Here is a 24855-nt window from a genome sequence, read left to right as displayed (position 1 = left end):
CATTGTCGTACATTGTCTTGCTAGTATACAATCCCGAATGCAACATTATAATAACAAAGGATACGAACATGCTGAACATGAAATGAAGCAAAGTCATTGTTGGTTACTAAACGAAAAATATTCCAAAGGGACCCTCGTTTGAGGCAGAAAATATGAGGAAATATTAAAGACTTGTTCAATTTTTTATTTAATAAAATATTAAAAATGCGAGTTTCTTGTATGGGGGCAGTACAGTGATCAGTAGTGTTACCTCACAGCTCTTGGACCAGGGTCTGAGTCTCCCAAGCCTCCCCATGTATTATCATGGGGTTTCCTCCAGTTTCCTTCTCCAATTTCCCTCCTCTGTCCAAAATCATGCCAGAGTGAGTTGGATTTGCCAAGTCAGCTGTAGATATAAGTAGTGTGTGACTGTGCCCTGCTATGGGTTGGCGCCCCATCCTGGGTTGTTCCCTGCCTTGCGCACATGTTTTCCAGGATAGACTCCAGACCCCCTGTTAGCATTAGTGGAAGGGGTTTCCTAGCTCGGGTCTCTTTTTATTTGAGAGGTCCCTCATTTAATAGAAGTTAATCTCCAAAATGGACAGGGTGCCACTCCACACTGTCATTCAGTATAGAAAATCCAGAGAAACCAGTTCCCCTCGTCTTATGCACAAACACAGTCAGAACATGCAAACTCCACAAAGAACCAAGGCTGGGCTTTGAGCACCAACCCTGCAGGTATAAAACTACAATACCGCCCACTGACTCAGCGGGCCACCCAGATACCCTGTGATTTACTTTAACCTTAAATACTCTAAAATAACCACACACTCCTATTTAGAGCGGGCGGCTTAGTTTCCAAGAAGATGTCATAAACAGAAAATAGGCTGGGAGAGGTACATCACAAACAGCTGATATAGGACCTATGTGATTCAAATATACTGTACTATCTGGGGCAAAGTTAGAAGTTTGTGGTGTACTTTACCTCTTGTGTGAATACTGACACAGTTACGGTTAAGCACACTGCTCGAAGGCACTGCTGCTTACATAAGCTTCCTGGTGTCTCACGTATAGTGACCACTACTGGTCCCTAGAGGATACTAAATGCCCAGAACAGGAATAGCTACACATAACTGACTGAACAGTGCCCCTCTCAGGAAATGCAAGGTGTTACCTATTCAGTATCAAAAAGTACACTGCAAAACATCCATCCATCCATTTTCCAAACCGCTTATCTTACTGGGTCGCCGGAGGTCCGGAGCCTATCCCGGAAGCAATGGGCACGAGGCAGGGAACAACCCAGGATGGGGGGCCAGCCCATTGCAGGGCACACACAGGCACACCTACGGGCAATTTAGCAACTCCAGTTAGCCTCAGCATGTCTTCGGACCGTGGGGGGAAACCATAGAACCCGAAGGAAACTCCACGACAACATGGGGAGAACATGCAAACTCCACACACATGTGACCCAGGTGGAGACTCGAATCTAGGTCCCAGAGGTGTGAGGCAACAGTGCTAACCACTGCACCACCTAATCAGTATCAAAAACCCACTGTGAAACAATATATATAATATCCCACATGCTGTATTCATGTTAGACTGACTGCCTAAATGCTTGTTTTAATGTGGTAAATTTTTTTGAGCCCACATTTAGTGTTTGTTGTGCATTGTTTTAGACCTGCTACATTACCTGTTATAAAGCTTATACAATTGTCATATTAAATTGTCATGTAAAATTTAAATTGATTCCATGGAATTGTGGCATTTGATTCCATAGCAGTTTGGTTTTCTTCATTTAGATCTTATTTAACATCTGCTACTTCTCCATATAACAGACTTGTTTTGGTAGTTTGAGATTTACCAGTAAATCATCATAAGGACTGGAAGTCTTGATTTTCTCCATTATAGATTCCTGAAGTCTTAATTTTCAAGGTGACATGTGATGTGAAATGAACATACCCATGACAGAGGAATAGGGTCTGTCACTACAGGATCAGAGTCCATGGACATCATGCATTCTCGGCACGCTCAACCATGTTAAACTATTTAAGTAATATTAAACCATCTGCCAAGCCTGCTCCCTTACCAGTTGTTGGAAGGTAATGTCCCTTTCATATACTTGCATAAATAAAAAAAAAATTGTTGAATACCATTAGTTGACTGTATTGAACCTGGCAAAGCCCCTCACAAGAACAGGACACATACCTTTTTTTGAATTTGGCTTGCTTTTTATTAATTTTAGTTAGTGTTTAGTTGCTTTTACATTTGGCTTTCAACTCTCACACATGCACAACTCATATTGAAGCTTGACTTATAGCCTGTAGGGGCAGGGGCCTCCTCTGTCACACAATACATTATCCAAGAGGAAACTGTTGTTAGCTTAGGGATAATGGACTGTAAATCTTTGTATTGTTCTTTAAACTTCCAGAAAGGTCACACCCCATACACTGTGTTAAATAAAGCCTGTATGATGAGTATTTTTACAGACCAGGCCAGGACTGACTCTCAAACTTCTTCTTTTCTATTTAATTATACCAAGGTGTTGGTTTCCACATAAGTTATTTGGTTATCGCTAAACTGTAAAAAACTTATATTAATAAACTTGCTATGAATATACATATATGTACAAATATACTTCTGCGTGTTCATCCATCTCAAAGATAGTTTTTTCCATAACATCTTGATTTTCATGCACTGGAATGTGTTGTGTGGGCGATGCTGTTCAGAAGATGAGCTCAGTTCTTGCAATACGTAAATTGACCATTGGATGGCGGTGTACGTTATTCAACCGCACCAACTTGTCAATCACAGCTCAACTCCCGCCTCTATTCACCTTCCATCCAATTGGCTGAACGGTAGCTTTGTTGTTGAAGAGAGAGACACCTGACTTCCTGGGAAGAGCAGGATAATTCTGGAAACACAGAAGTTAATATTTCAACAGAAGAAGGTAATACGTGCATATAACTTTAATTAGACTTATGCGGAACAGCTGAGCTTTTTCGTTTTTATTTGTTTCTGTTTTTCTGCGCATTTGTCTTAAGAGCAGGTCGGAAATTAGTTACAGGGCCTACTGCAACCTCCTGCAGCCTCGCTCTCGAGTGACATACCGGTCCGGCGTGAGCAGGATTGCGCTCACCGGGCGTACCACTGTAACGCTTCACTTCGTAAGCGAGTGCTCACAGAAAGCTGTTAAGTTACATTATGAAACCCAGTTCAGCTAATAACTATATGCGTCTTAATCAGTCACTGATAAAAGTACCACTCCCAAATAAAACTTGGCAAGTAGCTAGCTTCTGCGTGGAGTTTGGTTTGTATTGTCTTATTGAAAATGTATTCTTAACAGCACGCAATAAGTAACTCTAGTCTTAAACGTTACTCATTTTTGGACATATTAATTTCGCGATATTGGTTTAGGTCAGTTGCAAAGAATGTCTGATTAGTCGACAGTTGATAAATAATTATGATTTTTGTACTGCTGTGATGATCGACTTACCTACTAAGTTAAATTTAATATACTCTTAGTCGGATTTATTAAATTGTCAGTAAAGGAAAAGCATACACATTATAATGTCGGTCTGTCGTATAAGCGTAACAGTCGAGCTTGATTAAGTCGCCTGTACGGAGTCGCCGTTTTATTGCTATTAACTATTCATAATCTTAAAAAAAATCAATATTTAAATTTCAGCATCAGAACCTTTCATTTTATTTTCTTCTAATTTTGCGAACCCTATTATAAAAAGTTGGCTGGTCTAGAAAGGGCGTTTTGGGAACACTCTCCCCTGGTCGCTAATTGATATTATTGCATATTAATGTAATGCGTAATGTAATAGGAATCACCGGGTCAAAGCACAAAACATAGCTCTTAAATATACTTACTTCTTTTTTAGTCTATGTACATTCTCATGTTTGTCATTTTCAAGGACATCGTTTACTATCCATAGTGAACTATAACATTTCTGATTTGGTTTTAAGTATTGGTGGTGTGTTTGTCATGTTACTGGTTTTCCTTTTTCTTTTACTGTCTACTGCATCCCTTAAGCCTGAATGTACCCTGCTTTAGTGTACTGATCCCCTTGTGTACCCTTCCCAGTATACTGATTCCCTTCTGTGCCCTCCCTGTGTACTGATCCCCACATGTGCCCTCCCTGTGTACTGATCCCCATATGTGCCCTCCCTGTGTACTGATCCCCACATGTGCCCTTCCCAGTGTACTGATCCCCACATGTTCCCTCCCGGTGTACTGATCCCACATGTGCCCTTCCCGGTGTACTGATCCCACATGTGCCCTTCCCAGTGTACTGATCCCCACATGTGTCCTTCCAGGTGTACTGATCCCCACATGTGTCCTTCCCAGTGTACTGATCCCCACGTGTACCTTTCCCAGTGTACTGATCCCCACGTGTACCTTTCCCAGTGTACTGATCCCCACGTGTACCTTTCCCAGTGTACTGATCCCCACGTGTACCTTTCCCAGTGTACTGATCCCCACGTGTACCTTTCCCAGAGTACTGATCCCCACGTGTACCTTTCCCAGTGTACTGATCCCCACGTGTACCTTTCCCAGTGTACTGATCCCCACGTGTACCTTTCCCAGTGTACTGATCCCCACGTGTGCCCTGCCCAGTGTACTGATCCCTACATGTGCCCTTCTCCGTTTATTGATCCCTACGTGTGCCCTTCTCCGTTTATTGATCCCTACGTGTGCCCTTCTCCGTTTATTGATCCCCACGCGTGCCCTTCTCCGTGCGCTGGTCCCCACGCGTGCCCTTCTCCGTGCGCTGGTCCCCTTGTGTACCCTACCCAGTGTACTGATCCCCTTGTGTACCCTTCCCTTAGAGCTGGGTGATATGGCCTAAAAATAAAATTTCAGATTTTTTCACAATAAATCCGATTTTCGTTTTTAATTGATTTCCCCCTCCCCTACTCAAAATATAAACTACAGATGACAAATAAATGGTTCAAAACAAGTTTTAACTTTATTTTTTTTTATTTTTTTTACTTTAGGGTTAAAGTGCAATCTGAAAAGCCAAAAAAGATGCTGTCCTCCAGCTCTCTAGCGATTCTTTGATGTGCTTCATTATACAGTTGTGGCAATTTGTTGTGCTGCTTCCTTTGGTTGCAAAAGTTTTTAAACAGACTTTGCAACGAGGACTTGTTTGGTCTGTGACTAACGGCACACAACTGAACCAATTCCATATTACAGATATACACCTTTTTTAGGCACAAGCTCCAGCTAATCCCCTGTCATTGCCATGTTGTTTGAGAATCTGCTACAGCGTTTAGGTGCGCTGCGCTAATTTACCCATGAAGAACGGTGGGTCGCATTAGTTCCGCTTTTGGCGCTCACGTGTAAAATAAGTAATAAAATCGATTTTCATAAAAACACATCGTCCTGAACTGTAAATTCAAATTATTCGATAAAATCACCCACCTTTACCTTCCCTGTGTACTGATCCCCACATGTGCCCTCCCTGTGTACTGATCCCCTTGTGCACCCTTCCCCTTGTGCAGGTTCCCTTGTACTCCCTTCCCCTTGTGCGGGTCCCCCTGTGCAGGTTCCCTTGTACTCCCTTCCCCTTGTGCGGGTCCCCCTGTGCGCCCTTCCCCTTGTGCGGGTTCCCTTGTACTCCTTTCCCCTTGTGCGGGTTCCCTTGTATTCCCTTCCCCTTGTGCGGGTCCCCTTGTGCGGCCTTCCCCGTGTGCGGGTCCTCTTGTGCGGCCTTCCCCGTGTGCGGGTCTCCTTGTGCGGTCTTCCCAGTGTGCGGGTCCCCTTGTGCGGCCTTCCCCGTGTGCGGGTCCCCTTGTGCGGCCTTCCCCGTGTGCGGGTCCCCTTGTGCGGCCTTCCCCGTGTGCGGGTCCCCTTGTGCGGCCTTCCCCGTGTGCGGGTCCCCTTGTGCGGCCTTCCCCGTGTGCGGGTCCCCTTGTGCGGCCTTCCCCGTGTGCGGGTCCCCTTGTGCGGCCTTCCCCGTGTGCGGGTCCCCTTGTGCGGCCTTCCCCGTGTGCGGGTCCCCTTGTGCGGCCTTCCCCGTGTGCGGGTCCCCTTGTGCGGCCTTCTCCGTGTGCGGGTCCCCTTGTGCGGCCTTCCCCGAGTGCGGGTCCCCTTTTGCGTGTTTCCTCGTGTGCGGGTCCCCTTGTGCGCGCTTTCCCGTGTGCATGCTTTCTCATGTGTGTGTCCCCTTGTATTCCCTTCCCCTTGTGCAGCTTCCCTTGTATTCCCTTCCCCTTGTGCGGCCTTCCCCGTGTGCGGGTCCTCTTGTGCGACCTTCCCCGTGTGCGGGTCCTCTTTGTGCGGCCTTTCCCGTGTGCGGGTCCTCTTTGTGCGGCCTTCCCCGTGTGCGGGTCCTCTTTGTGCGGCCTTCCCCGTGTGCGGGTCCTCTTTGTGCGGCCTTCCCCGTGTGCGGGTCCTCTTTGTGCGGCCTTCCCCGTGTGCGGGTCCTCTTTGTGCGGCCTTCCCCGTGTGCGGGTCCCCTTGTGCGGCCTTCCCCGTGTGCGGGTCCCCTTGTGCGGCCTTCCCCGTGTGCGGGTCCCCTTGTGCGGCCTTCCCCGTGTGCGGGTCCCCTTGTGCGGCCTTCCCCGTGTGCGGGTCCCCTTGTGCGGCCTTCCCCGTGTGCGGGTCCCCTTGTGCGGCCTTCCCCGTGTGCGGGTCCCCTTGTGCGGCCTTCCCCGTGTGCGGGTCCCCTTGTGCGGCCTTCCCCGTGTGCGGGTCCCCTTCTGCGCGCTTTCCCGTGTGCACGCTTTCTCATGTGCGGGTCCCCTTCTGCGCGCTTTCCCGTGTGCACGCTTTCCCGTGCGCGGGTCCCCTTGTGCGCGCTTTCCCGTGCGCGGGTCCCCTTGTGCGCCCTTTCCCGTGCGCGGGGCCCCTTGTGCGCCCTTTCCCGTGCGCGGGTCCCCTTGTGCGCCCTTTCCCGTGCGCGGGTCCCCTTGTGCGCCCTTTCCCGTGCGCGGGTCCCCTTGTGCGCCCTTTCCCGTGCGCGGGTCCCCTTGTGCGCCCTTTCCCGTGCGCGGGTCCCCTTGTGCACGCTTTCCTGTGTGCGGGTCCCCTTGTGCGCGCTTTCCCATGTGCGGGTCCCCTTGTGCACGCTTTCCTGTGTGCGGGTCCCCTTGTGCATGCTTCCGCTTGTGCGCGCTTTCCCGTGCGCGGGTCCCCTTGTACACACTTTCCCGGATGCACGCTTTCCCATGTGCGGGTCCCCTTGTGCGCGCTTTCCCATGTGCGGGTCCCCTTGTGCACGCTTTCCTGTGTGCGGGTCCCCTTCTGTGGCCTTCCCCATGTGCGACCTTCCCCTTGTGCGCCCTTCCCCGTGTGCGGGTCCCCTTGTGCGGCCTTCCCCGTGTGCGGATCCCCTTTTGTGCACTTCCCCGTGTGCGGGTCCCCTTGTGTGCCTGTCCCTTTGTACTGTTCCCTCTATGCTTAAGTGTCCCTTTTTATCTCTTAGATGGAGGTGGAGCAGCTGCTCTCTCTCTCAGGCTCAGCTCTGGCTCAAGCGATCAGTTCCCTGCTGGAAACTCCAGGCCTTTATGTATTCTCTGACATCCTGGAGCTTCCCAACGTCAGAGAGGTCAGTCAAACCTGTGAAACACATCATGCAGCAAAACAGTATTGCACTGTATTGTGTGTATCTGTATGTTACTCTGTAGGTTGTATTTAGTTTCTGTTGTATTAAGTATTAGGTTATATTTTACATAGGGGTTTTCTTCCACTTGTTGCACAGTAGTCCAGGATTTGTTGGAAGAAATTATGTGCTGATTTTTTTGTCTTTCTGAAGTCTTTAACCTCCTCAAATGACGTAGTTGAGGGAAAAAACATGCACATCTCACTGAATAGACAACATATACATATTTGTTCTGCTTATTTCTTAAGTTTGTACATTTGTACAAAAAATTTAGTTGTGCAACCTGCATTAGGGGTATGGACTTGTACCCAGAAGGGTATCACTTCTATGCTTGAGTGTGCCGTACTCCCTGTGTAGCTTAATGGCTAGGAATTTGTGCCAGTTTCTGGGAGGTTATGGATTCGAGTCCCATCGCCACAGAGTGATCATTTAACTGTTGGGCCCTTGAGCTAGGCCCCTAATCTCAACTGCCCCAAGAGCACTGGATGCTGGCTGACCCTGCTGTCGCTTTGGACAAAAGTGTCTCCTAAATAAATAATTCTAGAGTAAGTATAATTCAAATCCCTGGAGAAGCCCTACTTTGGTACCCTTGGTACTTAACCTGAATAGTTTTGGTAAATTTATATAGCTCTATAAAGTGTGAGTCATCTTGGACAAAAAGTGTAACTAAGCAACTGAATGTAAATAAGTGCATATACTCTGTTCATATGCTGATATAATATATATGCTAATGTATATGCCAAGCATAAGAGGCCTCCGCCCACCCTGCCTCCCGTCTGTGGTACGTTGCCTTACCGCTTCCCTTCTATTCACTTTTAATAACATTGAGATTTTGAGTGTGTTCCAATCCTGTAAATGCGCTGCTCGGTGAAGCCGCCTGGAGGCAAACACATGCGAGGTGCCGCAGGAAATTGTAGCGCATCACCCCCCCCCCACCCCCCCCGCCCACGGTGTTTGCAGACCTTATTATTTGATTCTCGAACAGGAGGCCTTCTGTGCTGCGCCGTGGAAAGCTATTACTGCCGCGGCTCAGGTAATTAGGAGGGGGGCGCTGCATGTCAGTGCGATTGATGCCCAGAGTCCTCCTCAGTTCTGATTTCTTTTTTTGGACCTGCACAGTGCGGATTGTTTCTCTAGAGTCGAGTTCTGTTGCCAGCTAGCCAACCCATATGCCAGTTTCATATCGATATATGTAAACGTCAGTTCTGATCACTTAATTACTTTGAATCTCCAAATGATACAGCTCCTCCTGGCTGCCGTAGAGAAACAGTGTCGGCCTTTCAGTAGTTAATAGAAGTAAGATCACTCAGCTTCAGAATGTTGAACAGTTATACACTTTCAGTTTGCCCTCTCGCTGCCATCCAAGAAAATCCTAATTGTTTCCAACAAGAAATGTTAAAATTGCCACTTGAGGTGCCAAAGTAAATCCCCGGGACTGAAACCCAGTTAGGGACAGCTCTGCAGTAAGCTGTGCTGGGGATGATAGGGATCTGATCGGGGATTGCAGTCAGGATCCGTAACAGACCTTGCATAGAAAGTGGACCTCCAAGTATGACCCTTATGCCTTAAAAGCCGAATTGCATTTTGGAGCCATCTGGTGCTGTACTAAAACTGGTGACTGGTGACATAGATCTGAGCCTCTTTCTTCTTTTTTTTTTCTTCTTCATCTTCTTCTCACCCTGTTATTGGATGACTCTTGCAATGAGGCTACCCATGCTGATAAGTGTGTCTTGTTGTGGCGTCCCTGTGCAAGGCATTTAACTGCAGTTGCTCCCATAAAATCTCCATCCATATGAATAGGAGAGTTTGCATCCCAGGCGAAGAGGATAAGCAATAAAATGTTGTATTACATTCTGCCTAATTTTATGATGGAGATTATGTGCTCTCCAGAAAGACAGGCCAGCCCAAAATACTGAGTGTGACAGATGTAGGGCGGAATGGTGTCTCGGCAGGTAGCGCTGTTACCTCACACCTCCAGGGCTGGGGGTCTGGTTCCCCTCCCCGCTCTGTGTGTGTGTGTGTGTGTGTGTGTGTGTGTGTGTGTGTGTGTGTGTGTGTGCGCGTGCATGTATTTCCTGTGACCCAACTTTAATGGCTGATACTGAGTGATTGTGTGTGCGCCCTGTGATCGGCTGGCATCCTGTCCAAACTGTCCCCTGCCATTTGTTCTGTGCTGCCCGGGGCAGGATGCAGACTTTGCCACAGCCGTGTTCTGTATTAATAGTTGGAAAATGGATGGATATAATAAATATATCAAAAAACAATGCGTTTGAAAGGAGTCACTTATCCAGGCTGTATTTTTTTTAATGATGTGAATAGTTGTGTGTATATAAAGCTTACCTGAAGATGCCTTTGACATGCACGGGATTGCGGATTTGTAGACGGATCCTAACAGACTGCTGTTTGTGTCCATCTCTGTCCTGTTCTTCAGCTGGAGACAGGTCCTCACGCACCAGTGTATCAGTTACTCAACCTTTTTGCCTATGGGACATACTGCGACTACAAAGGTGACAAACGTTGGCGTATGTAATTAAGTGTGGGCCTGCCGCCTCCTTGACCGGCATGCGGCTCTGTTATGTGATTCACACGCAGCCTCTTTCCTCAGAGAGAGCGGCGTCTCTCCCAGAGTTAACCCCCGCACAGAAGAACAAACTCCGCCACCTGTCAATCATCAGCCTGGCTTCCACCCTCAAGGTACTGGCTTGGTCTGCAGTGCCCAGTCTGGCTGGGAAGGCTGCCTTGTGCCCATCAGATGATTTAATTTAATTAAATTCAGCTTCATTTAGATGATTCCTCTCAGCATATTTTGTAGCTGTATGTTTTACTTAATTTATAGCTGTTTTTTCTTTTATTGGTGTGCTGTGTGTGCTCTTGAAATGGTTTTTAAAAAAATGTCAGGTGACGTCATCTTTCTGTGATCAGACTTCTTGTTTAGTCTGCTTACTGGCTGAGGAAGAACAGTAGAGGGCCGTAACCTCATTTGAAGCCAGGCTGGGTGTAGAGATTTAAGGAGATTGCTGAATGCTAGGTCTTACTGGGTTGTAAAATGGCCAGACCTCCCTGCAGTGTCCCGGAGACAGTGTGCTGTGTCCCTTTCCCCCAGTGCCTGCCCTACTCGCTGCTCCTGCAGCAGCTGGAGCTGAAGAACGTGCGGGAGCTGGAGGACCTGCTCATCGAAGCCGTCTACTGTGACATCATCCAGGGCAAGCTGGACCAGCGCAACCAGCAGGTGGAAGTAGACTGCAGCGTGGGCAGAGACCTGGGACCCAATGAGCTGCCCAACATCGCCAACACACTGCAGGAATGGTGAGCGGTTACTGGCTTCCATCGGCGAACCACGGGCTTTCCGTTACGGCGCATTGTAGACCGAGTAGGAAACAGACATCTTTTGATGCAAGGTTAAGTCATTAAATAGGAAGATGAATGAAGGACAGAAAGTTGACCTTGAACAAAAACAGGGCATATAGACTGGTGTTGAGGAATTCACTCGCAGGTAGCTGATAATCTAAGAACGGTTTGAGTGGCTCAAAAACAGAATAATAAACAAAGGTGAAATGAAAAGATAGAATGAATTTGGCCAAATAAACTACACTGTACCCCTCCCTCTCCCCAAAAGTCTCCCCCCACGCTTACATAGTCTTCATACATCATGTTCAGAACATGATTTAAAAAAAACGGTCAACCAGTCACATTCGTATATATGATGCATTACCCAATCGGAAAAAGAGAAAGCCGGTGTGATCACCTGGTGTCCATCTGGTTATAGCCTGCAGGTATGAGAGAAGTTTTTGCAGATGCAACTGACCTTGTTGAAGTAGTACAAAGTGGATTCTCAGCCTCCTTTCTCAGGCATAGAGACTTGGCCTGGTCAGAATTTGTTCCAGACTAAAGGCTGTACAACTGTAGACTGGGATAAGGAATACAGCAGAGCGTGAGAAAGGGCTGCACAGACCCTTGACACACGTCTGTGGTCGGGGCCCAAGACACACCCTCTAACCTATAGCCTAATTATACTGAATAATGCTTCATCATAAAGTAAGTCTAATCATTAATAAATCCCCAAATCATAATTGACTGGTCTTCAGATTACTGATATGAAGTGATTTATAACTGGGAGCTAGTCTAGGTTACTGCCCACACGTAGCAGCTATATTTAGTCTATGAACACGATTTATTGGGATGTGAAGAAAGCTCGACACAGCCCCTAATTTTTCAGCTTGTTAGATTTTATTTATTGAAATGGTTTCGGTGTTGGTGTGGCACGGTGGTTAGCACTGTTGCCTCATACCCGTGGGACCAGGATCTGAGTCTCTTCTGGTATGTGGAATATGCATGTTCTCTTCTGCGTTCACTGGTTACCGCCACCAAAGAAACACATGCTAAAGTGAATTGGAGTTAGTTGGCACCCCATTGGCACCTGGGTTGTTCCCTGGGTTGTGCCTTTCACTCGTAGCTTCCAGGATAGGATCTGTACCCCTACGACCCTGCATAACAATTATGCAGTTATGGAATGCCTGTTGCAGTGTTTTCCAGTTGGCGAGGTTACCTGTGACGCCGTGAGGGGTTTCACCTGCCAGCCTCTGTATCTTTCTCTTTCTTACTCAGGTGTGCGGGCTGTGAGGCTGTGCTGTGTGGGATTGAAGAGCAAGTGTCCAGAGCCAATCAGTACAGAGAAAGTCAACTGAAGGTCAAAGTGCAGGTGGAGACGGAGGTGTGTCCTTCCCCACAGAGCCTAATATAGGCTGCGGCCTCTTCTTTATCCTTGTTTTCTCTCTTCATCCCCGCTCTCCCTTACTCTTCTTGGGGACCCTCATATGCTAATGTTGTCTTGGTTCCAGCCAATCATCTAATTGGATTTAATTGAACCGTTGACCATGGTGTTGCCTATCATTGCTTGCTGTTGATATAAAGGCATAATTGAGTCTATGTGGTTTGTTGTCTTTGCATTTGATGATTGTATTATTACCTAATGGTTTTTTGTTCCCTGTAGGGAGTTTAGTTTGAGAGCAAGTAACAGAACCTCATAACAACTGTGTTTGTATAACAAGACCAATGGTATTTAGCAGCTGCCCAATGAGGTGTACATCTGTTTAAATGAAATAGTTGGCTATCATGCATTGTCCAAATAAATGTTTTTTTATTTATTTATTTTTTTTTTTAATAATATCATTGTCACAGCTGCTGTTCTCTTTCACCCAGGTCTCAAACCTCCAAAAAACACTCAAGGCTAGCTCCGCCTCCCCGTCATCAGGCCCCTCCCCTGCTGGAGCAGCATCCAATCAGGACGCAGACCAACCCACTGAGCCGCGTGACCCCGCATCCTCACAGGAGCCGCGGCAACCAGGAAAAAAGAGCTCTAAAGTCAAGGGGTAAGGGGTTAAGCATCGCATTAAGAGCAAATCAAACCCTTTCATTTGACCACCATTTAACCTCCATTCATAGCAGTATTACAACTGATGGTTTTTACTCAGTTTGCCCTGTTTGAATATATTTTATGTGAATGTCACCTATTTTATGTCAATTTAGTAATTCTGAGAACATTAAGGAGGAAATTTCACTGACTGAATATTGTTCTGTTACTACCAGCAAAATATAATATACAGCAACCTACTCACATTGTGCATTTGATGTTCTTGGTGTAGGTTATTCGCGAGTTGGCTGTGATCAATTAAACGAGAATGCAGAAATTCGTACAAATCCAGTAGTAATACTGAAAATGATTCCGATCACATAAAATCATGTAAAACATAAATATTACTGATACATAATATTTCTCAACGTAAGTGCGTACTCTATCTTTAATATTTGAGTTGTGACTTGGTTACGGCATCATCTTTGTCTCATTAACCAGCCTCACTCACATCTTAGCCATCTTGGCAACCGTGGAATCTCATGTTTCTAGCAGTAATTTTTAAACTTTGCAGCACTGTTAATTTTGCATTTTTAATAATGAGTCCAAAACGTAGTGCTCCCAGTGCATATAGTAATATGGGCATAATTTAGATGGGTTTTATAATTATATAAAAAGGTAGAGATGACAAAGTACAGTACTGTTTGTTTAGAAATTGGCAATAAATGTTATCTTTCAGGCTGGCAGACTGTTATGGGTTGAGGTTAGGGATTTGAATTTCCCATCCCAAACCCTTGAGTGTGACAAGGTTACTGGATACTTATGTTTCATTTAGCAAATTTTCCATGCAAATATGATTCATATGTCATCTGCAGACTCCGTGGAAGTGGGAAGATCTGGTCAAAGTCAAACTAAAGACGGAAACGCTGAGCGGTGGATGAAGCAGCACTTCACCACGCAGGCGTACAGCTTTACAGACAGAGAGGCTGACCGACGGGCTGATGGTGTACATAAGGGGGTCCCATTAACACATAGTGTTAGAGCTGGTCCTGTACGGATCTGTACAGACATGTATAGAAAGGGGCTGCGTGTGCGTGTGTCTGTCTGTATGTATGTCTGCGTGTCTCAGGCCAATCCCCAGGCAGCAAGTCCTGGCCCAACGTTGCGTGTGTGATATTTTAATTTTTATTTTCTCAGCGAGTCATGAAGAATATCGAATTGTGAATTGTTGACAATAAATAGTTCCTTGAACCTCTGCGCTTCTCCATGTGTTGTGCTTTGCGTCTGCCCCCCTCCCCCATGTCCCTTTGGCTGCCGGCCTGTCACGTCCTTGACCTTGGCCAGCAAGCGCACCTGTTTGATTTGGGGCCAGTAATTAAGTGGCCTGTATCTAAGATTAAAATCACAATTGTTAAGTCCGTGAATAATCGCTTCCTCACCCACAATATATGGTTTAATCAGCACCCCTCCATAAAAAGCTCTCCCCCACCGTCAGTTAGCTGTTACCTCCCTCTGTATATGCCTTCATTTTCTTTGTCAGGCCCATCCTGTCCATCTCTAACTACCTCTTTCCCAGTGATAATGCTAGCAATTTAGTCCTCTTGCTCCCAATTGGATGGTGAGTGGGGGGTTACATGGAAGGAAGCTGATTTTCTGTCCTCGCTGCCTGCGTATGTGGTGCAGGGAGGCGGTAATTCCAGCCAGCGTGATTCACTCGCTGCTTCACAGCTTCTCCTCGGAGCAGATGGGTGCCGTGAACTCCTCGCGTGTTTTGCGTCTTGCTCGTGTGGGTTCCCACCTCGGCGCGAAAATAAATGCCAGGCACAACGTGAGTCTTAAAACACAGACTGGATTTTATTGTCTCCTTGGCCACCGTACCGTGCCTTCCCAGCATTCACGGCATGCCATATGACACAGCTTGCACTGGATACCACGGCAACACTTACACTCGGATTGATTAACTGGTTATAATTGTCAAAACCCTTTAGCTGCAGATTACTCTCTGGGGATTGTGGGAACATCTCATACTGCTACAGAGTATCCCATGGTACGGCACAGGGGGCCGCTACTGAATAATGCATTACTAGAGGTAAACGATGTCTCTGTCTGAGGGGTTGGCGGTTTCGCCCTGCGCGATCAGGAGTCTGAGCTGTTTTTTGTAAATTCAACGAGCTACACTGGTATACACAACAGCATATCCTAACAGTGAAGCTATGACATGGCGCACGACAGAACCACGGGAAATGGGGGTGGGGGGAGAGGGGCTGGATGCCTACACACGTGGGTCTCATGGGAGGTATAAAGGGCTAGAAATCTGAAATTACATTTCACGGCTGAAAAAGTCACACCTTGAACGTCTTGTGTCCAGTGGAAATAGGATCAACAGTTGCGTTCAGAGGTTCACCACGGGAATCCTGGAGGAGAAGAGAAGGAAATGAAATTGCACCGTTTGATTCAATACCTGGAAATGCCACACAGTTATTACAGAGATCTAAGAACTTTCTCCATGGGTGATGGAGAGCTGTTCTCCAGTTTTGCGAGTGCGATGTTTCTGCTCCTCGAGGTGAACCGGCTCCGCGCTTGCCGGCTGTCAGTCTCTCACCTCTCCCTGTCGCCAAAGGATGGGATGCTGTGCAGTGTCTGCCTGCTGTCCTCAGGAGTGAGGGATCGCGGGAGGGCCAGCGAAAGCGGGGGTGCCGCCCCCCGGGACAGTGGGGGAGGGGTCTGCGAGCAGCTGCGGTCGTAGCTGGGGAGATGACAGAAACGCGTACCATGTAACTCTGCCAGGAAGTGTGCGGTACAATACAGTACACTGATATGGAGACCCTGTTAAATAACACTCTCATAAGCCACGTATCACTTAGGAAAGTACTTTTCCGGAAAGGCACCATATCATGAGCTCAGACGTACGGACCTTTCATAGAATATCATGGCAATCTACAGTCATTTATAACATTTAGAATAACATGTATAAACGTTGAAATACTATTCAAATGTGCAACAGCTTGATCCCATGCGTGTGAATGACCCGTGAAATGCTGTTCGGCCAAAGACGTACGTCTCAAACAATCGAGGGCAGGTGATGTGTCGCAGAAGGTCAGCGCTAGGCGCACTGCGCTTGCTTTGAAGCTACACAGAGTGCAAGCTGTATTTTCAGTGCTGATACAACGAGAGAGGGTAATTGCATAAACATTGACAGACTGGCAAGCTGCTTAATACAGAGGGTCTGTGCAGCGACAGACAAATGGTGTTTGCTTAGGCACAGCCAAAACCCAGGCCATAACGCTCTCTGCATCTGAGTAAAGTCTGATACAGTGTCATTACAGAGACTGTGGCTCCCAACTGGTAGGATGTCAAGTTCTTACCAGAGTTTTGCAGTTATGATGACCGCAGTCAGAATTAAGAGCGAGGAGATGGTCACAGTGACATAAAACTGTGGATCAACTGCAAGAGAGCAACAAAAACGAACAAAAATGACTCAAAAGCCATAAAGCATCAGAGGGGTATTTTCCAGGTGAAGGTCTCTCTGGGGCCACCCAGCCTGCTGACCTACCTTCCTCCACCCCACTGCCCAGCTCCCCCTGTCCCTCTTCGTGCCCCACATCTCCCCTCCCGCCCTGTAGGAGCTGCTGCGTTTGTGTGGTCGGTGGGCTCTGATGCAGCTCCCAAGCTTCTGTCGCTGGCCGATTGCCGCTCGTCTCCTGGGCTGAGGGGTAATGTGGTGTCTCGTCCTCGAAGGTGTGGGTCGGTCCCCAGATGACCGCCCAGAGTGGCGTGGGTGTGGCTTGGCTGGTGATGGACAGATGAGGCGAGAACGGGCCTATCTGCATCTCCTCCATCTGCTCCGTGTCGCCTTCCCTCTTTTCCTCTTTCCTCTCACCCCCCTCGCACGACACATGGCGTGTCGACGCGACCAGGAGGCAACAGAGGGCGGCCAGACGTGTAACAGGAGAGCTGGAGCTGAGACGGAGGAAGAGAAGGGTTAATAATGTGAAGTGCACACACACACACACACACACGCCACCCAGAACCGACACCACTCTAAGTCCAACAGCTCCTTCAACTTGCCAGTCTTTCGAGTCTCTCTCATGCCGTCTTACCATCTCTCCATTGCTTCGGCTGCTCACAGAACCGCTGCTTCACTAATCATCTTCCTTAAACGAGACAGAGGGAGGGCGCCAGGGCTTTCTGGACGATGGCAGATTCCAAAAACATAAACAGAGTCTTTCTGTAGTAAAGAAATTTGCGCGAAACGGCTCGAAGCACGGCACAGGACGAACTCACTTGGAAATTACAGCGAAGTGAACGCACATGCACCCGTGATCACATCTGGAAATTAAATGATTACCGTGGGAAACACACACCAGGCATCAGGCAGGCTTGTCTTTTTAGATTTCCTTACACGTGAAGAGGGGCGTATACCCCACACGCATACACACGCACGCACGCACACATACACACACACACACACACACACACAGAATGAGATCAGGGAACATGCCTACCTCTCAGTGCGAAAGGAGGGAGTGAGGGAAAGAGGCAGAGAGAGAGGGAAAAAGCATTGGTTGCCTTAGCGACAGAGACATGTAGAGACCAAGGGAGAGAGAGTGAGGGAGACAGTGTGGGTGAGATTTAAATGCTAATTATGCTTTTTAACAGGTTCAATTAGATGGACAGAGAAGGAAGGAAAGAACGGAATGGATTCGAAGACAGAAATAGCGAGAAGCTAAGAAGAGCTTATTAATATTCTAATTTGGGGGAGGGGTGAAGGACAATTAAATTATTTTTAGCAGAACAGAAGAGTGGGTGAGATGATCAATATACATTAATTTACCTCGCTGAAAGGCTGAACCGCACGGAGGTGAAAGAGATGAATGAACAGATATTTATAGACAGGCATGACACGAATAATAAACAGCCGAGGCAGAAGGTCAAAATTTGGCAGATTTATTTCAGACTTGCAAGAACAACATTTGCATATGCAAAAACGGGTAATTTGGTCTCTCTGCGCCTCTCCCCTCCCTCGATGTGTCACATTGGCTTCTCTCTTCATCTTTGCGCCACTCAGACGCACTGTATTTTCAGCCGGGCAACACGATGATCGATCGTCCTGTCACTGAAGAACACAGCGGACCCATGAAGAGCTGGGCTCCTGGCCGGTTGCAGGTGCACCGTGGGAAACGTAGTCTACCTCACTCTCACCTGCCAGGAAGAGGCGTGTCACTCATTTTACTGCACGGGTAATTAGTCACGTTTGTACTGTGGGAGGCAGAGCATGAGTCTGTCTTACCATCACTGTCCTCCTCTGTGTCTGTACCAGACTCCTCCAGAGAGGCTTCCAGCTGTGAGTTTCGCTTTGCGGTGACGTCACCTCTGTTAAATTGACAAAACATGGAGCTGACTTCAGACAGCATTTGAAGTGAGTATCCATGGGAAATACCCAATATTAACAGTTAATCACACTAAATTGCTTTGTATTATGAAATGCCTGAAAGCTTTAGCAACACCCAGTATGTATTAAAGAATGATTATACTTACAAACTTAGATATCTAAATTATACCCTCAGTGCAAAACAAAATATTAAAAATTATTAATATGAAAATGAACTGTTTTCTCAATGTCTTACAAGTTTCTCCTGCAATTAAAAAACATACAGTTAGGCTAATTCAGTGTGTGTGTGTGAGTGTGTGTGCGTGTATAGTTATTACATTGTGGGGACCAGATTTCCCCACAATGTGATAAAAACATGTTTTTACCTTTTAGGAACCTGTTTTATTAAAATTTGTTAATGTAATCAAAAAACAAAAATGCCAAAAGTCCTGTAGTTTGTTTGGTTAGTTGTGGTTAAGGATGGGGCTGGGTAGGGCATAGCATCATCAGATGGTTATGCCCATAGAAATGAATGGAGAGTCACCATAAAGACTGTGTGTACGCACATGTGTATGTGTGTGTATGCGCACCCTGTAACTGTCATTGTGCCCCATGTTGCCTGGGATGGGATCCAGCATCCCCCCCCCCTACTGTGACCCTGAGTAAGCAGGTGATGGATAGATGGATGGATGGATGGATGGACGGACGGACGGACGGAGAGACAGCAAATAGTTGTGTTTCGGGAGGAGACAGCTCACCTCTGCTTGCCTTTGGCTGGAAGCTGCTCCCAGACGGTCAGGGCACGCCCCCCCGTAACCCAGCGGTGGCACCCGCTTGCGGTCAGCCATCCTGTGAAGCACAGGATCCTGGGATATTCCGGACATGTCAGTGACACCAGGTACTTGCACAGAGGAAGGGAAAACACTGAAAGAAAAAAAGCAGGATCTTACTGCATATACTCAACAGAGCACATGAGTAATCACTAAAACGGTTACATGCTAATGGATATCGAGTAAATTGTAGTCAATATTTAAGTCATAATTATCGTCACACTAACAGTTGAGGGTGCTGTCCCCAGTTGCAAGATCAAAGCAGGAGCCAATCAGGATTCCCCCTGTCTGACTGACACAGTCCGTGACCCCAGCGATGCTGCTGTGATTTGCCACTTTGGACACTGAGCCTGTGGGGACAGATAAACAGCAAAGGGACAATATCAAGGGACAGTTAGGGGGATTCATGCGTTTCCTTGCCCCTGACCTGCTTATAGAATGTAGTACAAGATGCTTCTGCTTACACTGACCTCCCTGTATTCTCTTCCTTTAACCACCTCTGCCAGCTGGACTAAAAAGCGGCCGAGAAGTGTGCTGCTGCCATTCTGGGCAAATCCAAACTCCCCTGAGATTCTCCGTCGTCACATATGGCTCCTCCCCAACCTCTCCCTCAGAGTCCCTTCTCATGAAGCTATCTTGATCCCACCTCCCAGAGCTGCACCCGGTCTGCACCCCTCCCAGTCCTCTTCAACACTCTCCTCCTCTCTGTATCAATCTGCCTGACACAGAACAACGCTGATCCTCACCCCCCCCTCATGCCAATCCTTTATGTGCCGCTAAACACCTCAGTGCAGGACAGTCAGTCAGGGGCCACGACACCCCCACTCCTTTGACGCTTGCCAAGAGCCGCCCCCCCCGCATGCTGGGCGAGCCGAGCACAGCCGTGAGAGCTGCAAAGCTACTTTGACAGGGACAGAAAACTCACTTAGTCACCATTCCTGGGATCCCAGCGATGTGGCTTAACACTTGCTCATCACTCCCTGAACAAGACATTACTAACATTCTCTCAGTCTTGTTTTTAGACTTCTTTGTGGAATTCTTAAGAACGGGGCTATAGGTAAGTCTCATTCCATGGGTGTTTTAAGGCTTTGGAGTCAGTGGAGAACTAAAAATTGGCAGAATTATTCTGCTGACACTTAGCAGGGTCGGTATGTTACCAGGTATTAAAACAGCGGCACCCCCAACCTGTCCTCCAGTTTAGAATCTTCAAGCTGGCTCTCCCGTTGGCAAGGAACACGCGGTCTCCACGGGGACTCAGGGTCAGCTGACTGACCGTGGCCCCGTTCTGATGACCGCAACCAGTCACGGCGGAGCTCCACTGATGCAGCATCCGCAACGGGGCGGCCCGGGAGCACTGCACCTCCCACACGGATACGCCCCCTTCGGCCGAGCCACTGAAGAGCAGAGGACCATGGGACTGTGGAGGAATTCAGAATACGGCCGTGATTTTCAGTGCCACTAGGGCAGCCTAAATTCTAAATCTGAAAGGGTATGAGCTCGCTGGCACATGGAAACCTGCCTGTAGCGAGGTCACGCTGTCCTCGTGCGCCTTGATCGACTGACAATTCTCCATGGTGTCCCAGCTCCAAACCTCCACCTTGCCACCATCTAGAGATCGAGAGATTTCACAGCATTAGCAGTGAGGCGCACAGTGAGAGAGAGCATACCAGAAAGGGGTGCTAACATACTCACACATCCCCCCTCCCACACACCCACCTGATCCCGTGACAATGAGTCCTTCTCCTTCGGGGACAAAACAGAGAGCAGAAATGGCATTGAATGTGTAGATGGACTTGACACAGCAGCCTAAAAATAAAGATCAGAACTTGTAATGATTGTCAGCTCACCAAACTGACATGATACTGGCGTGACCCAAAGGGAACACATTTCGCTGTAGGCCTTTGGCAAAGAACCCACCAGAACTGAGGGCCCAGATTTTGACCGTGCAGTCCACAGAACCACTGAGCACGAACTGCTCTCTCTCATTTAGTGACAAAGATTTTGCTGGGGAGAGAGAGAGGGAGAGAGAGCAGAAAGTGAGTGAGTGGACAGGGCATCACTCATCATGCTACATCAAATTCATTCACATAATCAATCAAATCCAGCGTCCCTGTTTCTGTTATTATCCATGTTGAGACTTAAAGTTCCAAGACGTGTGTGTCATCATGGTGATGTGTCATTACACACATGACCCTCGATACTTGACTGACTCTGCACCAGCGGCTGACCAATCAGGACACATTCGAATGTGGGACCTGCGGCAGCGGCCTTCAGGTTACAAATGTGCCCTAAACTACTGCCACACGGAGGTCCGCAGGGGGGAAATACAGCTCCGCTTATGGTGCGGTATGAATCACTGGAGACCCATCATCCCCCACTGTGATGAGTCAGGCCCAACATGGGAGTCGGCACCCGGAACCTACTTCCAAACCTAATGTCAGCTGGAAGTTAAACTTGACTGTAAGACGCAGTCTGGGTACAGATACTGTGATTGTTTGTTACCTAGCCTCCTGCAGTATTCGGGGAGGGGTGCCAAAAGACCAGTAATGCCCCCACTGTGCCCCCCAAGGTTCCGCTGCTCGCTTGCTGTGGGGACATGCCACACCTTTACTGTTGTGTCGCGGCTGAGTCAGAGAGGAAGAAAACACGTGGAAAGTTACCAAAACGGCACAGTGCCGTCTTGATCGCAAAGGGACGTCGAATCACTGGGTACCTGCCAGAGATCACCAGGTTATCTACGGCAACGACACAGGTGACGATGTCGCTGTGACCCTCTAGCGACCGTAACCGAAACCTCGCCCCTTCCCAGGATGCCCTGAGACAATCGTGTTTAGAGTCTGGAAAAAAAAAACAGAGTGAAAAAAACATAAAATATGTTGATTGTACTTAATCAATACTATTTGATTACTGTGTTTGAGTTTCTGCAGGAGGCAGTTCTGGTGGTTTTTTGGTGATGACATTTTACCCAAATGATCTCTCTACTGAAAGTAAATAAGAGCAGTATGTTATGAGCGTGTTACCTTCTTGAGGTTCACTAGTGCCTGTTTGGGACTCGGCAGGGCACCCTGGCACCCCTTCTCGCTCCCGACTAGGAGCTTCGTCACTTGCTTCCCTTGGTACTTTGGCGGGGGGGCTCTGTGACGTGACGACCTCTGAGCCGTCTTCACTACGCGCAGACAAATACACACAGGAGAAGCGTGTCATGTTATGCACTGAACAGTTGCTCGCCTTTCCAGCGTTAACTCTTCACCGTGAGGGACTGCCGAGTGACACCCAGCCAGTTCTTTCGGTTCATATCCCTCTCCCCGGCATTAGCATTCATGCCAGACACATTGACTGGCCCTCGTATATTTTATTGAACAAAAGAAGTATCAAGATCCCACAAGCCGCATCAGCCCGCTTTGTCATTCCTCCCGATACAAAAGAGCGTGGCACATACTCGGCAGTAACTATCGCTTCTGGTAATTTGTGTTGTGATTAGGCAACACTGAATTTAGCTCATTAAATGACAATACACTGATTGAAAGCCTTTTGTGGTAATCTGTCTCAGTGTCTCTCCAGATCTCTCCATGCATAACAGACATTTAAAAAGATGTGTGGCTGAATGCTTTGCTAATATTGCCCATATGCTGAATATTAAATCTGTTTCTGTACATCTTTATGGCCCTGTTTTCCTTTTGTGATCTCACTCTCTTACACTTGTCTTTTCATTCTTTCCGTCTCATCTCCCACAGTTCCTTGGCCTTGCTGGGGGGCAGAAAGCTGCAGCAGCAACTCAGCCAATCTGGAACGAAGCTCCGCCTTCCTTGAGATCTGGGGGGGGGGGGTGCAAAAGGAGGGAGAGCAGAGATTAATTCCAATACACACACTGTAACTGTTGCTACTACTTTGTAACACGTGGCTCTCTAATCAGTTTAGTACCGCAATGATGATTAAGGTCATAATAATGTAACACAATAACAGACACCACCGGGAGCAATTTTGTGAGTGAAACTCTTTCTATGTAGCTATTGCTCTGAAGGGCAGGGCAACAGTATGATTCCTTACCATTCACTTTTCCGAAGCACACCAAGCTTTGTAAGAATGTTGGTCATTCAAACCTCAAGCTTTGAAATATATGTATAATAATTTGACTTCTGAGTCATTTTAAAATGTACTCAGTCACCACCCAAGTCTGATAACTGCATATCCAGATGAAGTAGGGTGATTCTGAGCTTTAGGAAATACCAGATCTCAGGGTAGTGATAGCCAGCTGAACTTTCACTGGCATCAAAACATATGTAGATATTATGACGTGGTTTAAATGACTGGCTCTTATTCTGCCAGATGGCCTAATAAAGCCACATGCAGTCAATATATATTTTATAGTAAAGATACTACAAATATTAAAGCCATTTGAAAAAATAGTGTAACAGCACATGATACAACAGATACTGGATTACCTGTAATTAGAGTGGTCTATCGGGAGTAACAATTGGCTAACTACAAAGCACCAAGGCGTCTCTGTTGTTACAATTCATGCAAAACACTATTATTTCTAATTAAATAACTGGATCTGATTTTCAAAACGTGTCAGAAAAATGCGTGAACTGTTTAGTTAATTTCTCTCCTTATATATATATATATATATATATATATATATATATATATATATATATATATATATATATATAAAAGAAATACAGTGTTATTTATTATGACTAACGATTTTAATACATTCTCCGCAAAACAAACACCAGTTTCGTATCGACATACAACATCGTTATAAGGGTTTCAAACGCACACAATAAAATGCAACTGTGCAAGGTTTTTGTGTACCTTATCTCTTTCCTCTTGAGTGAGGAATGGTTTAATCTCCAGATTCTCAATTTGCCTTAACTTCTTGTGCAGTTTCCTCACTTCCCCCATTGCGCTACCTCTATTTTCGTACTATTTATTCTGTCTGCAAGTAATCAACTTTCCCTGTGTCCCAGTCGGTACCTTTCTGCGGAGCTGATGGTATCATGTTTCTTTGATGCATTAAGTCATTCAGCAAGACTCAGCGATTGCTGGTTTATCGTTGCATTTTGCTCCTCTGCTGTCTTAACAGACTTCCCGGGACGTGTCATTATTGACAATAACGCCCACAGGCCGGAAGTATAAGTTTCCAATTTGACCTCCTGTACCGGAAATCGCTCCATTTTCTGCGTTCAATAGGCGAAGAAACGGCGCGTTTACATTGAAAATGGTTGTGACATATGGGGACTGGCGATAACGTTAACCAATGTGTATAACATTTACAAAGAATCACCCTTTCCATCTTATATGATTTAATTGTGGACTGTCTAGTTGCGACACATATTGCCAAAAACAGGATCATTTATAGAAATTACGATGTACTAGGTAATATGCCACTACACATACTATAAACCTAAAGGCCCTTCTTAAAATTACGAAATTCCACTGTTAGAGTTTTCCAAAATAGAACACAAAGCACAATCTAACGATATATAACACAGACGTGAAACACTGCTAACCTAAAATGTAAGGCAATGTATTCTTGCAAGAAATACTTTCTCCCCCCTCTTCTTCCCCTTTATATCGCAGCGTTCTTCTTTGCGGAGACCTTACTCCCCGGAAGTTACATATGCAGTATCGGTGCTGCCTTTGTTTTTTTTCTTGACCGTATTCGCCGGAAGTGTGGCGCAAATGAGTTGGGCAGCCCAGCAAGGA

General features: G+C 46.9%; 3 protein-coding genes across 6 annotated transcripts; 1 reads left to right on the top strand and 2 right to left on the bottom strand.

Moving 5' to 3' along the window:
• The first annotated feature begins 2792 nt into the window (after nucleotides 1–2792).
• cops7a (COP9 constitutive photomorphogenic homolog subunit 7A) lies at nucleotides 2793–14197 on the top strand. The gene is made up of 8 exons (XM_049025048.1): nucleotides 2793–2926; nucleotides 7416–7538; nucleotides 10024–10099; nucleotides 10198–10286; nucleotides 10696–10898; nucleotides 12198–12303; nucleotides 12792–12961; nucleotides 13818–14197. Exons 2-8 carry the CDS (start codon nucleotides 7416–7418, stop codon nucleotides 13855–13857), a joined length of 807 nt encoding a protein of 268 aa, XP_048881005.1. The 5' UTR covers nucleotides 2793–2926; the 3' UTR covers nucleotides 13858–14197.
• Nucleotides 14198–14775: 578 nt separating this feature from the next.
• LOC125748640 (PILR alpha associated neural protein) lies at nucleotides 14776–17497 on the bottom strand. 2 transcript variants are annotated; one of them, XM_049025049.1, is made up of 6 exons: nucleotides 17448–17497; nucleotides 17043–17130; nucleotides 16496–16902; nucleotides 16308–16386; nucleotides 15545–15688; nucleotides 14776–15356 (listed from the first exon to the last, which is right to left on the bottom strand). In XM_049025049.1, exons 2-6 carry the CDS (start codon nucleotides 17051–17053, stop codon nucleotides 15335–15337), a joined length of 663 nt encoding a protein of 220 aa, XP_048881006.1. In that variant the 5' UTR covers nucleotides 17054–17130; nucleotides 17448–17497; the 3' UTR covers nucleotides 14776–15334. The 2 variants fall into 2 exon arrangements, with proteins under 2 accessions (XP_048881006.1, XP_048881007.1); XM_049025050.1 differs by lacking the exon at nucleotides 17448–17497 and adding an exon at nucleotides 17291–17441.
• A 376-nt stretch (nucleotides 17498–17873) lies between these two features.
• si:ch211-154o6.3 (uncharacterized protein LOC563854 homolog) lies at nucleotides 17874–24800 on the bottom strand. 3 transcript variants are annotated; one of them, XM_049025047.1, is made up of 13 exons: nucleotides 24660–24800; nucleotides 22841–22956; nucleotides 22164–22309; nucleotides 21857–21980; nucleotides 21646–21767; nucleotides 21061–21147; nucleotides 20860–20949; nucleotides 20663–20751; nucleotides 20329–20560; nucleotides 19371–19493; nucleotides 19072–19237; nucleotides 18233–18315; nucleotides 17874–18144 (listed from the first exon to the last, which is right to left on the bottom strand). In XM_049025047.1, exons 2-13 carry the CDS (start codon nucleotides 22852–22854, stop codon nucleotides 18056–18058), a joined length of 1365 nt encoding a protein of 454 aa, XP_048881004.1. In that variant the 5' UTR covers nucleotides 22855–22956; nucleotides 24660–24800; the 3' UTR covers nucleotides 17874–18055. The 3 variants fall into 3 exon arrangements, with proteins under 3 accessions (XP_048881004.1, XP_048881002.1, XP_048881003.1); XM_049025045.1 differs by lacking the exon at nucleotides 24660–24800 and adding an exon at nucleotides 23962–24478; XM_049025046.1 differs by lacking the exon at nucleotides 24660–24800 and adding an exon at nucleotides 24124–24474.
• Nucleotides 24801–24855: the final 55 nt, after the last annotated feature.

This window comes from Brienomyrus brachyistius, chromosome 9 (genome assembly GCF_023856365.1).
Source record: "Brienomyrus brachyistius isolate T26 chromosome 9, BBRACH_0.4, whole genome shotgun sequence".
Lineage (NCBI taxonomy): Eukaryota > Metazoa > Chordata > Actinopteri > Osteoglossiformes > Mormyridae > Brienomyrus > Brienomyrus brachyistius.
The sequence above is the reverse complement of the archived record's forward strand: the minus strand, read 5'-3'. Positions and strand labels throughout refer to the sequence as shown.

What these genes read in the sequence shown, in the direction of transcription:
- LOC125748640 (XM_049025049.1), bottom strand. An exon ending in GGGCAGTGGGGTGGAGGAAG is followed by an intron (nt 16,387 to 16,495) that starts GTAGGTCAGCAG and finishes GCTCTCTTGCAG; the next exon opens with TTGATCCACAGTTTTATGTC. An exon ending in ATCATAACTGCAAAACTCTG is followed by an intron (nt 15,689 to 16,307) that starts GTAAGAACTTGA and finishes TCATCTCCCCAG; the next exon opens with CTACGACCGCAGCTGCTCGC.
- cops7a (XM_049025048.1), top strand. Translation starts at nt 7,416, where the DNA reads ATGGAGGTGGAGCAGCTGCTCTCTCTCTCAGGCTCAGCTCTGGCTCAA. An exon ending in GACATACTGCGACTACAAAG is followed by an intron (nt 10,100 to 10,197) that starts GTGACAAACGTT and finishes CTCTTTCCTCAG; the next exon opens with AGAGAGCGGCGTCTCTCCCA. An exon ending in AAGTGCAGGTGGAGACGGAG is followed by an intron (nt 12,304 to 12,791) that starts GTGTGTCCTTCC and finishes TCTTTCACCCAG; the next exon opens with GTCTCAAACCTCCAAAAAAC.
- si:ch211-154o6.3 (XM_049025045.1), bottom strand. Translation starts at nt 24,051, where the DNA reads ATGGGGGAAGTGAGGAAACTGCACAAGAAGTTAAGGCAAATTGAGAAT. An exon ending in AATCTGGGCCCTCAGTTCTG is followed by an intron (nt 20,950 to 21,060) that starts GTGGGTTCTTTG and finishes CTTTATTTTTAG; the next exon opens with GCTGCTGTGTCAAGTCCATC. An exon ending in CACAGAGGAGGACAGTGATG is followed by an intron (nt 18,145 to 18,232) that starts GTAAGACAGACT and finishes TCTTCCTGGCAG; the next exon opens with GTGAGAGTGAGGTAGACTAC.